We start from the raw sequence: 19,101 nt of genomic DNA, 5'->3' as shown, positions 1-19,101 counted from the left end.
GAACTAGTTTTTCTTGACCTCGTATCAATCGTTTTCAATTATTATGGTAGGTAATATGCAGATTAGCTGATAATGTTGAACCTAGTGCTAATAGCATTCCTGATGAATCTCGATCTTACCAGTTCGCATGCAATTGCGTTAATACTTTAATCGTGCTCTTCACGATTTTGCTCTCTTTGCTATTAGACTTGTTCCGTTCAAGTAATCATGGGCGGGTTGTTTATGCAATCGTGTTACAACAAGGTGATAACATTCGTTTGTTGCTTAACAAAAATGTATTACACTAGTACAGTCGTGTTAAATGGAAAAACGGCGTAACCTTGCATGGCGAGTTTCCTCAAATTTTATTATTTTAACCTCTTCTTCTTCTTTGGCTTTTACAACTCTTCGTGAGTCTTTGCCGCGTTTACTATTGTCTTCCATTGGTTCCGGTCCTGTGCTACTATCAACCATGGTCTCACTTCCATATTCTCCAGGTTATCTCGTACACTTTACAGAGTAAAACATGACAAATTATTAACTCTAATGCAAGAAATTGGAATTGACAACAAAGATCTAAGAATTATCAAAAACATTTATTACAATCAAACGGCCAAAATCAAAATAGAAGACCAGTTAACTGATAAAATTGCAATAGAACGAGGAGTATGACAGGGCTGTATTTTATCTCCACTACTATTCAATATTTACTCTGAATGGGTTTGTGTATTTAAGGAAGCTTTAGACGGTTGTGCGAAAGGAGTAATAATAAATGGTGAATGGTTGAATAACATTAGATATGCAGATGACACCATAGTTTTTGCCGATAATCTTAATGATTTACAGATATTAACAGATATTTACACATATTTACAGATATTAACAAATCGTATAACAGAAGTCAGTAACAGATATGGACTAGCTCTTACCATAAAGAAGCTCTTAACATAGCTCTTAACAGAATATCGAAAGAGTTGAGCAATGCACATATCTGGGTACGAATTTAAATAGCCAATGGGACCACTCAACAGAAATTAAACAGCGAATAATAAAAGCGAAAGCATCATACGTTAGAATGAGACCCATTTTCAACAGTCGAGACATATCATTAAAAACAAAATACCGTCTGTTGAAATGCTACATATTCACAGTTCTGCTCTACGGAATGGAAGCGTGGACACTAACTGTTGCATCTATGAATCGGCTCGAAGCTTTCGAAATGTGATGTTATAGGCGTATCTTACGTATATCCTGGGTTGACCGAATTACTAATGTGGAAGTCCTGCGTAGAAGGGGGAAAGAGTGTGAAATTCTCATAACCATCAAAACAAAAAAATTAGAATATCTAGGACATGTAATGAGAAATCTAGAACGTTACGGCCTTCTCCAACTGATTCTCCAAGGGAAAGTAAATGGTAAAAGAGGACCGGGAAGAAGACGCATTTCCTGGCTTCAAAATTTACGAAAGTGGTATAACACCACTACCACTGGACTGTTCCGCGCTGCGGTAAACAAAGTCAAGATAGCCATGATGATCGCCAACATCCGGAACGGATAGGCACTTTAAGAAGAAGAAGATCTCTGACTCGTCTTTCCCAAAACAGATTTCCTGCCCATCTTAGTCTATTGGCTTTTATGTATAGTATTTTTACTACAAAAACGTTATTACGTAGGTCAAAATTTTTGACGTAAGAGAACTGTCAAAACATTAGAATGTGACTTTTCATTATTGCTATGTTTATTATAAACACGGCAATATGAAAAGTCACATTCTAATGTTTTGACAGTTCTCTTACGTCAAAAATTTTGACCTACGTAATAACGTTTTTGTAGTAAAAATACTATATCTCTCGATGTTTCCCTGCCCGAAGAGAGTCTCTAATTCATTGTTGTGTCTGCTCCTCCATTCATTTGTCACAATGTCCCTGCAAGGACCATATATAACTCGTAGGATTTTACGTTTCCATACTAGTAGTTTATTGATTTCTTTCTCTGAGAGGAGTCTTTTTAAAATCGCAACTGAATTCCGCCGCTGCATTAAACGCCATCTTGAATTTTAAATGAGAACCGTTTTTACTCAATATCTTCGCCATTTTCAACTTTTTGACAAAAATAGTAAGGACTGAAACCGTTGCAAATGCGATTGCAACTAAAACCTACCTACAATTCGTTCTTTGCAAATTGTTTATACATATTTATGTATATATACGTAAATCCATGTATATAATCCGGTTTTCTTCTACCGTGAGGTGTCGAGAAATCTGCTTTTACTTCCTAATCATATCTCTCCAAAATTTTCTGTTGGATGTCCTTCTCTTGGCTTACTCCCATGTGAGGTTTCTGCTTTGTAGTGATTTTCCCACAGCATCGTTCCATTGTTGACACGGTCTTCCTCTTCTCCTTGTACCATTTCCCTTTGCTTCCCAAACTACCTTGACTTGCCTATGTGGATTTAACCTATTAAAGTGACCAAACCATCTTAATCGTGATCTTTCTATTGCTTTGTTGGCACTCTCAACATCTAGATTGTTTCTTATCGTTTCATTTTTTACCTTGTCCATTAGCGTAACTCCTTCTACTCTTCGTAAATACTTAATTTCGGAAGATTGTATCTTGTTCTTCTCCCGTTCAGTTAGCGTCCATGTTTCACTTCCAAAGAGCAAAATAGGGAGGTATATTGTCTTATATACTGACACTTTTGTCTTCTTGCTAATTTCTCTTTTTCTAATGAAACCTGAATTCAGGGAGTGATATAGCCGTGATGTTTTAGCACTTCTGTTGTTCAGCTCTTTTTGCATTTTTCCTCTTCCATCTATTATAGTTCCTAAATATTCAAATTCCTCCACTTGTTCTACTAAATTTCCATCTAGGTTTATATGTATTTCTCTCGGTGTCTTGGATATAAGTAGAGTTTTGGTCTTTGCTAAATTTATTTTCATTCCTTTGTCGGCAAGTTCTCTCGTCCATATATTTAGGTTGTTTTGTAAAGATTTCTCTGAGCTTGCTATCAATGCAATGTCATTTGCAAATTCACATTCACTCAGAGTTATACTTTTTAAACGATGGTAACCTAAATCCAATTTTCGGAACTCTCTACTGCATTTTTCTATTACTTTATTTATATATATAATGAATAGCAGTGGGCTCAAAACTCTACCTTGCCTTACTCCTTGTGTAGTAGCAAATTTGTTTGATTCACAGTTTAAAGCTCGCACAATGTTCCAACTCTTCCAGTACATAGATTTTACTGTCTCAATTAGTTCTACTCCAACATCGAACTGTTCAAGCGCTTTCCAACAAGCGCTTTACCTACAATTCCTTCTTTGCAAATTGTTTATACTTATTTATGTATGTATATGATTTACAGGCCTTTTAGTTTCATTGCTGGATCGATAATTTCCATCGTATTCTGTTCTTAGCTGACAGCATCCAATATCTGATTCTGACATTTTCCATCACTACATCTCTCCACTTCTTTTTGGTCTTCCTCTCTTTTATATTTCCTCAGGAACTCTCCAACCAATATTGTTGACTTGTCTATTACCTAGCATTGTTTCTAGTTGTCCGAGACATTCTAGTCTACGTTTTTTTCACTACTTTTGTTATTGGATGGTTAGCATACAATTGGTACATTTATACATTAGTTCATTAGTTAGAAGAGTATCAAAGATATAAATCAGAAAGAAATAGAACAACTAACAGAATCAAAGATCTAAAACAAATATATTGGGAAAAATTCTCAAATGACATGGAACATGATTTACGAGGAGGTCAAAGGAAGGTATGGAACATGTTGAGGAACAGGAAGAAGCCGGTTACCGAAGAATTACAAATTAACGCAATAAAACCAGAAGAATGGGTAACTCATTTCGAGAATCTATACAAAGACGATAACAACGATAATAATGAAGTACAAAGAAATGACCTACAAAACATTCACCAAGAAGAAACAGAGAATGACAACATCACCCAAGAAGAAGTAAACGAAGCAATCAAAAGATCAAAAAATAGAAAATCACCAGGTCCGGATAATATACCAAATGAATTAATTAAATACGGAGGTACAAAAATAATAGAAGAGATAACAACATTATTCCAAAAAATTGTAAACAACATGACAGTACCAGAGGAATGGAGAGAGAATATAACAATACCCATCTACAAGAAAGGCGTAAAGAAAGATCCTACGAACTACCGAGGAATTACACTACTCAATTCTACATCAAAACTATTGACAAAAATTCTATCCCAAAAAATATATAAGAAAGCCGGTGTATCGGAAGAACAACAGGGTTTTCGCCCAAACAGATCTACAATAGACGCTATTTTCATAATGCGACAATTAGTTGAGAAATCAATAGAATTCGACAAGCCCATGTTCACATGCTTTGTAGATCTGAAACAAGCATTCGACAGAGTACGATTAAAGGACGTGCTCACTATCCTTGAAAAGAAAAACATAGGTCAGAGGTATAGAAACATAATCAAAGAGCTCAATAGATCCAACAAAACACGAATTAAAACCACACACGGGCTCACGGAAGAAATCAAAATCAATGCAGGCATTAGACAAGGGGACAGCCTCAGTCCATGCCTATTTAATTTAATAATGGATGAAGTTATAGGTAGTGTTAACATAATGAATCAGGGATACAAAATGGGTAACCGATCCATGAGAATACTTTGCTACGCAGATGATGCAATCTTAATAGCCGAAAACGAAGATGACTTACAACGCCTATTACAAAAATTCAAAATAACCGCCGAAAAGTATAACCTGACACTATCCAAAGAGAAAACCCAATCGATGGTAATATCCAGGAACCCAATTAGGTGTAAATTAGTAGTGGACGACCATATAATCGAACAGGTAATGGATTGCAGATACTTAGGTGTGGAAATATCTAGCGACAGGCATCTGTGGCAAGAATCAAAACAGCAGGCAATGAAAGCAGCGAGAATATCTGGTTTCCTGAGGGATATAATCTGACGGAATAAATATATGAGCACCGAAAGCCAAGTCCGCATTTATAAGACATATGTTAGACCCGTACTGACATACGCAGCTGAGACAAGGGCCGAGACAACAAAGACCAAACAAATAATGAGAACAACAGAGATCAAAACCCTAAGATCCCTAAGAGGTATCACACTCAGAGATAGAATACGAAACGAAGACACATTGAGAGAGCTAGGCGTTCAAGACGTAGTGAGATGGACAAGAGCGCGACGACGCATGTGGAGAGACCACGTAGATCGGATGGACCCTGAACGTATGGCGCATTGGGCGAAAACACAGAAGCCCAACACCAAGCGACCCATAGGAAGACCCAAAAAACGATGGTACGAGAGTTGGAGCTCCGGATCGCAGCAAAGACTGTAACAGAATAAACAGGACATAGTCCTATTACAAGAAGAAGAAGAAGATACATTAGTTCGTCTTCTCCATTCTCCCTCTACTACTTTTTTCAAAACGTTCTGCGAAGTAACTTTCTTTCTTTATATACAGAACCATAACCATACAGAACAGATTGCTTCCAATCTGTTCTGTATGGATTTGTTTATAGTCCACGTCTCGGCAGCGTATAGCATTGTGGGTCTAATTATAGTTGTGCACACTTAATTTTTATTAAGAGATGTATCTTTGGCCTCAATTACCTATTATGTTTATGGCTCTAGCATATATGTTGCTTTTGGTCAGTCGCAGGTTAATTTCAATTTCTTCCTTACATGTCTCGTCAATAAGATTACCTAAGTAAATATATTCGTCCACCTTCTCGAATTCTACAACTGAACTATTCTCCACTTCTAAGTTGAAGGAGCCCTTGGTACTTATTCCTTTTTTCTCGAGATTTCCATGTACTTGGATTTACTAATATTAGGTTTGTTCTAGCAAACAGTCAAACTAGTCAGAAACCGTCAACAAACAATTGGTCAGTGAGAAAACATAATACAGTCACCAGTGCTATCCCCTCTACTCGCGCTGGTCCACTATTCGCTGATGGTTTCAAATCGTTTGAAACTGATGCTAGAACAAACCTATTACCTTTCTGTTCCATTTTAGAGCTTTCTCGAATAAGTCTTTTTGCTATACCTACTTAGTAGGTAACAGAGGCGTGCGGTCCATGGAAGCGGGGGAAGCACCGCTTCCCTATACTTCGATATAAGAAAATATATTATTAATTAATATTTAATAATCAAAAATTGTTCCCTAATCCAAGTAATCTACATATTACCTAGGCAATAAGCATTGAAAAATATTAAAAATTAATCGCTTACGAACGAACTCAATATTCACACAATTCAACTATTCGGTCCACTCCTGAGAGAAGCGCATCTCAAAATCGGCGCTTGTCATGCAGTTGTCCCGTTTAAAAATTGGTCAGGGTTCAATGACCGCCGCCACTAGTCGCGCGAATTTTGGTACCCTGGAAGCGATCGTCATAACGACTTCCAAAAGTGGGATGCTCCGACTGATACTGCTGCTAAGGGGTGCTTAGGTACATACATTCACTTAAAAATATTTCAATTTAAATTTTTTGCAGAGATTTTTCCTTTTACTGATCTTTTATTTGACATTTTACAGATGAAGTCAAATGACATTGCATTTTGTATAAGACAAATTGATGATTTTATTAATACGATAATTAAAAAACGAGAGCAGTTTAAAAATATTTTGGATAAAACTGAAAATATGGAGTTTGAACATGAAATAAAAATAATGAAGATTGATCATGTCGGCAACAGAGTTTGATAATATTCTACAACAGATGAATTCTAGCTTTCAAAATTTTAACGATTTAAAATTTGTAGAATTATATAAATATAATCTTATTATTTCTAATTATAATTCATCAAAATTTCCCACAGAGGAATTTATTTCACTACCATTATAATGAAAACTCTTTGATATCCCAGCTTTGCATTCTGAGTTAAGTGTCGCTTATGAAACAACTGACATTAGTGATAAAGAATAAACCCAGAAATCTGGGTATTTCTTTATAACTACTGGTTTAAACAAGTCACTGTGTGAAGTGGTCAAGTTGTGTGAATTAGTACTAACTATCCCAGCCACAAGTGCATCAGTTAAACGAAGTTTTTCAGTATTAAAATGCATTAAAAGTTTCAAATTAAGAGTTTAAAAGAAATTCAACAAGCGAAGACATACTTTGAAAGTTAGCCCTATTATCCATTGGAAAAGACTGAGTGCCTCACTCATTGATCGGGGTAGGATTTAGTGTTTGAGTCCTTGTACCCAGGACGTCTCACATAAGCACTTTGCTGATAGAGAGCTCCTATAGCGCATCAGAGTGTTATCAGTTGGGAAATGGCTCGACCCTCGACCCTTACGAAAAAAAATTTTATATTCTTATTGAATCGCTTCCCCTTTCGAAAAAGTCACCGCACGCCACTGGTAGATAATGAGAATTTCTTGTTTCCATTTCTTGCAATGAGAACCACATCATCAGCGTACGTAAAACATTGTTGATTTTTGTACCGGTCCTATTTATCCCACTATATCCTTTACAATTTGTTCTAGAACTACATTGAATAGCAAGGTAGACAACAAGTTTCTTTGGCGAACATTTTTTTCACTTCGAATTATTCTGAGACTGTATTTCACAGAAAAAATGGTTTTTCTAATTGTCATATTTACCAATCTTGCAATTTTTTCTGGTACTTGGAATTCTTTTAGCGTTTCTATTAATTTTTTTCTGTCTATTATATCGTAGACGGCTTTGTAATCCATGAAAAGTACTTCTGCTGAAATGTTGTAATCATAGCAATTGATCAGGATTTGTTTTACCATAAAAAATTGATCAGTTGATCTTCCCTTGCGAAATCGTCACTGGTATTACAATATTCTCTACTACAATGTAGCTTTCCTCTGGACCTTTTTTTCATATCATTTATTACTTCAATTACTTCTATTGTGGGTTTTGGTATTTCTGCTACTACTATTTGGGGTTTAGAAACATAAATTTCTTCAGTAGTCACTCCGACATTTAACAACTATTCGAAACATTCTTTAAATTTTTCGGGTATTTGGTTATCGTCCTCTATCAGATTTCTTTGATTATCTTTTACAATCATCGGTCTTCCCTGGTACCCAGTTTTAATATATGTTACCTCTTTGTAGTAATTTTTTGTACAACTTTGAGGCGACGAAAAATTCAACACATGAATCACAGCCATTTAATAATTACATGGTTCAAATTTCAGAAATAACAGTTTTGTTTATACCAGAAAATTTCAACAAAATTACAGCAATTTTACACACTGAAAATAACGCATTTAGTTCCGGTTTGGAAGTCAAAAATTCAAATTTCCGGTTTTGCGAAGAGCATTTAGAACAAAATTTTGTCATTTTGTCTGGAGGGCAAAGGTATTATTCGAAGAGATGTTTTACAAAAACTCGAAATAACAAAAAAACACTGAAAAACATTTGTTTTCAATACATATTTCATATTACTACATCTGTTTCCGCAGAATGCCTTTCTCAAGTGATGATACATAGTTTACTGTGTTTCTACACTTTGAAGTCTTTAAACTGAATAGGTTGAGGACTTGGACGGTGTTTCTCTCAAGTTGGTAATTCAGAATTATATCTGTATTTTTTAATCTATTGATTTCCATAGATTCCAATACAGATAGTTTAAGGCATTTATTTTGATTATGAAGAATTTGAACACTGCCTGGGATGACTATTGGGTAGATCGAGTAGCTTGGTAGTTATCACAGCCGGTCCCAAGCCCGGATAAAAGTGAAGGGTTAATAAGCGAGGTTAGCAACCTATCTATCGTAAAATGAAGCAATGCTCAATGAACCAACGGGATGCCTCGGAACAGGACGGATACACAGATGACGAAAAGGGCGAGAATCAGGACAAAGAATAAGAAAAATATACTCAGAATTGCGACATGTAACATAAAATCCATGAACAACAGAGACCAGGAGTTAGAAAAGGAACTGAGAGAAAATATGATAGAGACATGCGCGCGATCCAGGAAACAAACAAAAGGAAAAGGACAGATGTGGCTTGGTGAATACTTATTGGTTTATAATAGTGGTGTACCAAAAAATACGAGAGCCAAAGAAGGCGTGGCCTTGATGATAGACAAAAATGAGCAGATAACATAATATATGAATGTCAATAAAGATCAGAAAGAATCGTAGTTACAAAGATCAAATTAGAGAAGCAAAAAATAAATATTATAGGAGTTTATAGCGCAGAAAACTGCAAACCTGAAGTTGAAAGACACCACTTTTATAACGAGCTTCAACAGACAGTCGACGAAGTACCATCCAATGAGATAATATACATTTTAGGAGACATGAACGCAAGAGTCGGTAACATAATTATACCAGGAATAAAGCAACGATTCGATGAAGACATCAAAAATGAAAATGAAAAACTACTTATTAACTTTTGCTCTCAGAACGAATTTAGAATAAACAATACGTTCTTCAGACACAAATATCAACGAAAGTGTACATTCCAAAGTACAAGAGGACACAGATTCGTTATTGATTATATATTGACAAACAGAAACATCCACCACTCTCAAGTACTAGACATACGATGTTTAAGTGCAGCTGATATTGGAAGTGATCACAACCTAGTACTTGGAAAATCAGAATACAGCTACAAAGAAACAGGACAGAAGATCCTATTGAATTTGAGACCAGAATAAAGGTAGAAAAGCTACGAAAATTGTCAACACGAGTACTATACCCGAGAAGACTGCAAAAAGTACTTAATGAAAACTACATAACACCGGATGAAGACATAGAAGAAAGTTGGAGGAAGATTAGAGATAATATCAAAATGGCAGCAACGGAAGCACTTGTAGAACGTAAGATAAGTAAACATATACGAAAAAAAGGAAAACACCTTGGTTATGTGAAGAAATAAAAATAAGATGCCAAGAAAAAAGAGAATCTACCTAGACTACAAGTCCAAAAGATCGAGACAAATAATATGAAGAATATAAAAGAGTACGAAATAAATTAAACTCAATAGTAAATAGGAACAAAACAAAACATTGGGAAGCATTTTCAGACACAAAAACCCTAGACCTAGAGAAAGCGTTTGATAGAATACAATTAAAAGATGTGATACACCTACTATATGACAAAAATTTACCATTGGATATCATAAAACTGATAGAAAACATATATGTAAAAAATAAAATAGAAATGAAAGTCAATGGAATAATAACACAACCCATAGCAGCAAACACAGGAATCAGGCAAGGAGATTCACTAAGCCCTCTACTGTTTAACATAATGTTGGATGCAATAATAAAACAAGTGAAGAAAAACAGAGGGTACAAAATGGGCGATAGAGAGATAAAAATACTCTGTTGCCCTGATGACACCGTGTTAGTAGCAGAGTGCGAAGGCGACCTACAAAGATTACTGCAAGAGTTCAATATCAAAAGAAATGAATATGAAAATATCAGCCCAAAAAACAAAAGGCTTAGTAATAGCCAAAACAAAAAGCTTAGTAATAGCCAAAGAACCAGTAAGGTTCAAATTGGAGTTAGATAATCAAAATATACAACAAGTAATGACTTTCAAATACCTGTGAATTAATCTATCAGCCGACAACAATATCGAAGAAGAGGTAAAAGACCAAATAATTAAAGCCAGTAGAACGGCCGGATGCCTAAACAACACAATTTGGAAAAACAAACACCTAAGAGTGGAAACAAAGGCCCGAATATATAAGTCAGTTATTAGGCAGTTTTGACTTACACAGACGAAACAAGACCAGATACAAGCAAAACACGAAGATATCTGGAGACCAACGAAATGAAGATCTTAAGAAGAATTACTGGAAAAGGACTACAGGACAGGGTAAGAAGTGAAGAAATCAGACGCATATGTGGGGTAGACAATATAAATACCTGGGTCTTCTTCTTTATGTGCCGTCTTCTACCGAAGGTTGGCGACCATCAAACGATAGGTTTCTCTGTACCTGGGTACAGAACAGAAAAGAAGAGCGGAATCAACACATAAGTAGGATGTCTGAATAAAAGATAGTAAGAATACCCAAGGACAAGTCACCATTGGGCAGAAGAAGTATAGGACGCCCAAGGAAAAGATGGAATGATAATTTAGGGGCAGAATGAAATACATCGTTGAAGAAAAACAGGCAGTACTGCCTATATAAAAGAAAAAGAAGAAGAAGAAAAATGAAGAATTTGAAAATGTAATTGCTTTCTATTTTGGCTCTTATTATTCTTAAACAAATAAAGTTTTATAGTTAATTTAAAAAAAAATAGAAATATTGACTTTTTTTAATCCCTGATTTAAGAGAGTTAAAAGTTGCAGTTGTGACCCATACAGAAGAAAGAAGGAATCTTAATTACTTAAACGTACCTAAATTACTAATTAAGTATTTTCGTAAGTGGGAGGGAGCATCATAAATATAATATTTAGTAGTATTGCATAGTCTGGTACAACTCTGGGTGAAATCAATTATTTTGGTTTTATATACTCATATAACTTAACTATAAAAAATCCAAAGCCGATAAAATGGAAAAAAACAATGAGATTGTATTAAAAACTAATCTATTTATTATCTTAATAATAAATCGCCTTACAGTTACCATTGTAAATGAAATTAACTTACTCCTTCACTGGAATCATTCCCACACCTGTAAAAGAAAACAAATTTATTAATATAAGGATCAGTAAAACGTGATTCTTGATAGTTTCGTAATAAACTATTATTATAAAAGAATGTTGAGTATAGATACAAGCACCGGAATTATCAATCGTCATTTTAGTTATAGCGAATTGAACGTGCAGGTGCCATAATTTACTGAGCTCTGAACTACTTAAGTATAACATCACATTAGGCGTTTTTAATTAACAATAACCGCATTTTATCATTCTGTCTATGCACGAATTAAGCAATAATTTCCTACTCAAAATCCACATTAGAAGGTCACTAAATCAATTCCAAAATGCTTTAATTTTGGACATAACAAAGTTAAAAATCCACGAGGAAAAAGTTTTACTGTAGTTGGCTGTATACCATATATTACAAAAACAAATAAAATCCTTTATGAAAGGTATATTTGTTAAAGTCCCTAAAAAGGGCTACATCACAGAACTAATCAAATAAAAACAAAAAAGTCCGAACTTTGTCAACCGCCATAATTCGTTCAACCGGGACTTCCAACCACTCCACCAACAACTTTTTTCTTAACACAATTACAATATTACTTTCCACCCCTTTTAATGCTTCCTTCACATTCTTACAGTCATACTTATAATTGATTTGGTACAATCCACAATGATCTTCTTTTCATCTTTATCCATCAAACCACTATCATCTACCCAGTGACATACATAATATAAATTATCATCTGATATCATCATCCACATACATCTCCATATCTAAATTTTCATCTATACATATATTATTATCTATGACTATTTTCACCCCATCTACTCAATCTGCCATCACCATAACATACCACTGGATAACACTCATTCATACTAAAACCAAATCAAAAAGTCTCATCTTTTCTTTTTGGGTCCCGTTCATGCCCCATTCTCATTATTTATCTCATATACATCGTACATTCCATCCTCTTTTCCCCCTACTGTTAACTACATCTTATGACGGTTTGGTTTCAAACCCTTAGGGTTCCGGGTAGCGTGCGGGGTCCTTGGGAAGTAGTCGCCTAAGTCTGAGCTCGTTTTATATATCTCCCCTAGATTATTGACACATTTTTACACTTGTCACTCTTACTGGTCACACCCAGGTCTAATCACAAGAGGGCTTATTATCAACATGGATAACATACTTGGCTACATTGTCTAACTATAACATCAAATTTAATTCCATTTTAATTGATTATTTATCGCAGTGGAGTGTTTGCTGTTCCTGTTCTCAATTTAACAAGATTTACACTTGATTCTACATAACTAACAGGTAAATTTTTCAACTTCCTGTGGAACTGTCATTTCTGTCATGTCATCGTTCGGGATTTCCGCTATCATTGCCACTTGCCACCATATAGTCAACATGTGAACAAGTCAATTTTGAGCTCAAATGGTACCGGGAGCATAATACATTGGATATTTTAGACATTCATGTTTAAGTTCACATATTTTATCTATGTTTCCATGACGGATCAATTGTAAAGGGTTGTTACCCACATATTTTTGTATTTTGGTGGTTAGCATGTTAGAATCACGTGAGTATAACCTATAACTTTTAAAAACCGTAGTCAAAATTTTAAAAATTTTGTATTATCTTATCAGGTTATACGCATTTTAGGTAAGCACTGATGATGATCGGTCATCCGATCGAAAACTAGTTCTGTGATGTAGCCTTTTTTAGGGATTTTAACAAATATACCTTTTATAAAGGATTTTATTCGTTTTTATAAAAAAGTTAATTACGGATCTTAAGCAAAATAATGTAACTCTTTCGTTTATTTGGACGAAAGGACATTTTGGAGTCGAAGGTATGAAATTGCGAATATTGCCTCCAAAAGTACTCACATATTGACAAGTTTGCCATATTGACAAAGTATTTAATTTAAAAAAACTTGAATAATACTCTCAAACCTGATTTTACATAGGTAGTTGAAAATGATTAAAAAAATTGTAAATAAATCTACAAATCATTATTTCAGCATTCACCCTACACTTCCAAAAAACATTCATTATTTCACCTATAACTATAATAGAGCATAAATGTCAGTATTGACTCATTTAAAACTAAACCATTCTTGCTTTCCATTTCACTTATATAAAATTGGAATACTTAATTCTTCTGTCTCTATTTGTATCTTTATGGTAAGCCTAGCAATAGAGCAAATACTACTGGCACGTATATGTGACACCGAATATTTTTATAGCAGTACCTAACATAAATAATACCCGTGTTGAGCTGCCCCCCCCCCCCCACTTCCAAAAATTAAAAAACAAATAGCCCTGATTTATGAGCTATTTATGAGCTTTCATATTCCGCAAACTAAAAATTTTGAGCTCGTTCCACTGAGCAGGAATTTAATACTTTAGTGGGGGGCTGAGTCAGCCCCCCCACTACTTAAAAATAGGAATATTGAATGGATTTTTGCGGCAGAATTACGAGCTATTTATGAGCTCTTGAAATTATATAGTTTCGATTTTTGAGCTCATCCCCTTCACCCCCAAACAACCCTTTAATTGATTTAACTTAAGAGAAAAATGCTGAGAAAACTTAAAATATATCGTATTGCGGATATAATTCCTATAGCTCATATACTCTAAGAATAAACTATTAAATCACGTGCATTTCGATTATTGAGCTACAACCCCTTCGCAAGAAAACCACCATATCTTCCCGGTTTAAGAGAAAGTTGTACTTAAAATGCATTAAATTAATTATTTGGCGACTACATATCATTTAATAATTTATAAGCTTCCAAATTACGAGCATTTAGATCAGTAAATTGCAATTTATTTTGTATAGTGCAGTCACTGAAGGTAAAAGTCAACGATTACCTTCAATTTCGGTGAACCTTCATCGATTTTCACGAAAATTGGTCAGTGATTAGAGGATACGTCAAGAAACAAAGGTGACATGGTACCACCTTACACCTTTACCCTGAGGGTGGATACCGCCCCTTCCCGGGGGTGAAAATTATTTTATAAAAAATAACTGCACAAATCAATAAAAGAACAAATTAAGAGCAAAATTTATTATATAAAGTTATTAAAATAAGTCAATACTTTTTAAGTTATTAAAGACCAAAAATTTTAATTATTTCGGTTTTTCGTAAATCACTGAAAAACTGTAAGTTTTTACAAAAAAGTTAATATTAGTTTAATTGGTATAGCTTATATTCTAAGAATAAACTCTTAAATCACGCGCCTTTCGATTATTGAGCTACAACCGCTTCGCAAGAAAACCATCCCATATTCCCGGCTTAAGAGAGAGTTGTACTTAAAATAATTTAAATTAATTAGTTGGCGACTAGATATCGTTTAATAATTTATGAGCTCGCAAAATATACGCATCTCAATTATTAAATTGCCATTTTCTTTATATAGTGCAGTCACTGAAAGTAAAAATTAACTATGACCTTCAATTTCGGTAAATCTCCATTCATTTTCACGAAAATTGGTGAGCGGATAGAGGATACGTCAAGAAAGAAAATTAACAATAACAACTTAGCCGGGAGTATATGTCACCCCTTCTCGGGGGTGAAAATTACTTTATTAAAAATAACCCCACAAATCAAGAGAGGGACAAATTCTAAGCAAAATTTGTTATATAATGTTATTAAAATAAATCAATACTTTTTGAGTTATTAAAGATCAAATATTTTAATTTTTGTGTTGGTCTGTACCCATTGAATTGGCAAGTACCTAGCATCTTCGAGCAGGGAAACATGGTGCCCTTTTAGCATGTGTTCCATTATATCTATCAACATCGACTTGTAGTCATAAAATTTTACCAAATTATATTATGTAAACCATATATTATGGGGTTACCACTATAAACAGTGTGCTAGTTTCAAACTACTCGGCAGAATGCACTAAAGAGGTTCTGTATTAGAACGAAAAACGTTTTGCAATCCATGACATTTTAGATAGTTTTTAAATAAAAGATTTTATACCAGAATACATCTCGAAGTTTTTTACTTCTGTATGAGTTTTTTTCAAAAAGTATTGATTTATTTTAATAACATTATATAACAAATTTTGCTTACAATTTGTCCATCTCTCGATTTGTGGGGTTATTTTTAATAATGTAATTATCACCCCCAAGAAGGTGTGACATATACCACAGGCTAAAACCGCAAGTTGTTATTGTCAATTCGTGAAAATGAATGGAGATTTACCTAAATCGAAGGTCATAGTTGATTTTTACCTTCAGTGACTGCACTATAGAAAGAAAATGGCAATTCAATAATAAAGATGAGTATATTTTGCGAGCTCATAAGTTATAAAACGATATGTAGTCGCCAAATAATTAATTTAAATTATTTTAAGTACAACTCTCTCTTAAGCCGGGAATATGGGATGATTTTCTTGCGAAGCGGTTGTAGCTCTATAATCGAAAGGCGCGTGATTTAAGAGTTTATTCTTAGAATATAAGCTATACCAATTAAACTAATATTAACTTTTTTGTAAAAACTTACAGTTTTTCAGTGATTTACGAAAAACCGCTTCAAAACATGAATTTTTTTCAGGAATAATTAAAATTTTTGATCTTTAATAACTTAAAAAGTATTGACTTATTTTAATAACTTTATATAATAAATTTTGCTCTTAATTTGTTCTTTTATTGATTTGTGCAGTTATTTTTTATAAAATAATTTTCACCCCCGGGAAGGGGCGGTATCCACCCTCAGGGTAAAGGTGCAAGGTGGTACCATGTCACCTTTGTTTCTTGACGTATCCTCTAACCACTGACCAATTTTCGTGAAAATTGATGAAGATTCACCGAAATTGAAGGTAATCGTTGATTTTTACTTTCAGTGACTGCACTATACAAAATAAATTGCAATTTACTGATCTAAATGCGCGTGATTTGGAAGCTTATAAATTATTAAATGATATGTGGTCGCCAAATAATTAATTTAATGCATTTTAAGTACAACTTTCTCTTAAGCCGGGATGATAGGGTGGTTTTCTTGCGAAGGGGTTGTAGCTCAATAATCGAAATGCACGTGATTTAATAGTTTATTCTTAGAGTATATAAGCTATAGGAATTCTATCCGCAATACGATATATTTTAAGTTTTCTCAGCATTTTTCTCTTAAGTTAAATCAATTAAAGGGTTGTTTGGGGGTGAAGGGGATGAGCTCAAAAATCGAAACTATATAATTTCAAGAGCTCATAAATAGCTCGTAATTCTGCCGCAAAAACCGATTCAATATTTCTATTTTTAAGTAGTGGGGGGGGCTGACTCAGCCCCCCTCCCCACTAAAGTATTAAATTCCTGCTCACTGGAACGAGCTCAAAATTTTTAGTTTGCGGAATATGAAAGCTCATAAATCAGGGCTATTTGTTTACACATAAAACACGGGTATAAATAATAATACCACGGTATATGTGTAGTACTGAAAAAAATCATCAGTAGATCACTAGAATCTCGCTTGATGATACCGAGTTACATGGCTTTGATCGAAGAGACACAAAAGCACGTTCGTCAATTAAAAGTCAGCATTCCGCTTATTTATGTACTTGTTGGGATTCATACATCAACTTTTTATGTCGTGAAATTGAGTTTATGCCATTAGTGAGAGGAAAACAAACGGATCTAATAGATATAAATAAACTAAAGAGAAGAAAAAGTTGTTTCGATTCACACGTGAAAGTGAGTCACATTCTTAGATTCGCCGCCTGGGGCCTAGGAGCTCCTGTACGTGCCGATTTGTTGATTTGTGATTTTGTTTAGAAGAATTTTTCTGCAAACTCAATTAAACTGTTGTTTGTCATATTTCTTGGTAATTCAATTGGGTTTTTAAAGTAAATTTATATTAAACGTACCGTACCAACTTGTACTACTATGTAGGAGGAGAATTTCTACGGTGGTAATATATCCAAAGATATACCACCTACCGGTAATTAGGAAAATATATGTTCAATAACAGAGAATAAAAAAGGAAAAAAGGTAAAAGATATGGAAGGCAGTTGTAAATATGTACATATTTCTGACTATTTGGTAGTCATGGCCTCTGCCTAAACAGGTGTTCTCTTTCTAGTCGAGAGAAATAAGGATTTTCTCGGGATACTCAAAGATCCAGGTAGCTGACCACTTTTTTAGTTATTGTAGATCTATAGGAAGAAAACCTACCTGTTTCCTGCCTAGAGTTTGCGTCCGTATTTTAATTATTAACAATTTAGTGCAAAAATCGCGATTTATTCGATTTTTTGCACCCCATTCAAAAGCTAAATAGTTGAGATAAAATTACAAAATTTAATTTTTTAGAACCTTGAAAAACAAGTTAATTTTTTGCTACGCAAACCGCAAATTAATTGAAAATCGTTATTTGTTAATATCTTTTACTAAAACTACCTTAGAACTTTAGTGTTTCACCCAAAGTTGGGTATTTGGGCACCGCCGCTCATATAAAAATTTTCAGGGGGGGCAGACGTGAAAATTACATTATATTTTGTGTACTTTGGATAACCATTATAATACAGTTTAAAGCACCCGAAAAACTACGGGGCACGCCCCCCCTGCCCATGGGTATGGGCGCCCATATATTTAGGTAAGAAACCCTCAAAATTTGAGACCGATCCATTAATTAGTTTAAGAGTTATTATATTTGTTTATCCCAGAGACCTTCATTTTGCAATAACATCAGACAGAAAATAATGAAGATAGGGGAATTCTGAGTATGCCAAATGAAAGTATTAAAATGTATTAAAAAAAAGATAAAAAAATAAATTAATATAGTCAAAAATCCTAATGCCAAATTTTTGAAATTTTGTAGTTTATAAACATTATTTAGAATAACTTCAAAAATGTTGTCCGTAGAAACTATATTTTTATATATTCGAAAAGCTAGTATTTTAACACGAATTTTAAAATAAAAAAAATAGCCTGGGTTCATTTGGGACAAAGTTAGCCATGTGTTTTTTTTTAATTCACAGCTAATTTGTTTTTAATAATTAAGGAATTTCATTAATGTAATTTTAAAGAATGGGATTTGCATTATTTCTTAAAAAATTTGCACAAACATTGTACCTTCACAGCACCCTCTACGATTTTTCAAAAATGTAGTCAAAAATGTAGAGAACCTACAAATCCACCGAGTTAAAATACAGAAAAAGCAATTTCAAACTAATACAATTTTCTGTATCTCGGGATCAACTCAATGGATGTTGATCTTTCTTTTTTTAATTTGTATGTAATTTCTACGTACATTACAAATATGCAATTTGTTTATAAATTTATTAATTAATATTTGTTTAAACAATTCTTGAAAAATGTTTTTTTACAAAAATCTATTTTTTTAATCATAGTATCATTAATGGTCACAGAAAAAGTTAAAGTACACTTTAATAAATTAATTAATTTTATTAGATAATTATTTATTGAAAATAATTTATTTATTAAAGTATACCCTAACTTTTTCTATGATTAATAAT

The 19,101-nt window shown here is 33.9% G+C and overlaps 1 protein-coding gene across 1 annotated transcript in view; it reads right to left on the bottom strand.

Moving 5' to 3' along the window:
* LOC114328487 (harmonin) overlaps positions 1–19,101 on the bottom strand; it is a 286,928-nt gene that overhangs the window by 104,645 nt on the left and 163,182 nt on the right. Inside the window, exon 4 of the mRNA XM_028277348.2 lies at positions 11,621–11,645. Within this exon, the coding sequence (XP_028133149.1) occupies positions 11,621–11,645 (25 nt within the window). The remainder of the gene's footprint in view (positions 1–11,620; positions 11,646–19,101) is intronic.

This window comes from Diabrotica virgifera, chromosome 3 (genome assembly GCF_917563875.1).
Source record: "Diabrotica virgifera virgifera chromosome 3, PGI_DIABVI_V3a".
Taxonomy (NCBI): domain Eukaryota; kingdom Metazoa; phylum Arthropoda; class Insecta; order Coleoptera; family Chrysomelidae; genus Diabrotica; species Diabrotica virgifera.
Note: the sequence above shows the minus strand (reverse complement) of the source record. Positions and strands in the feature narration are given on the sequence as shown.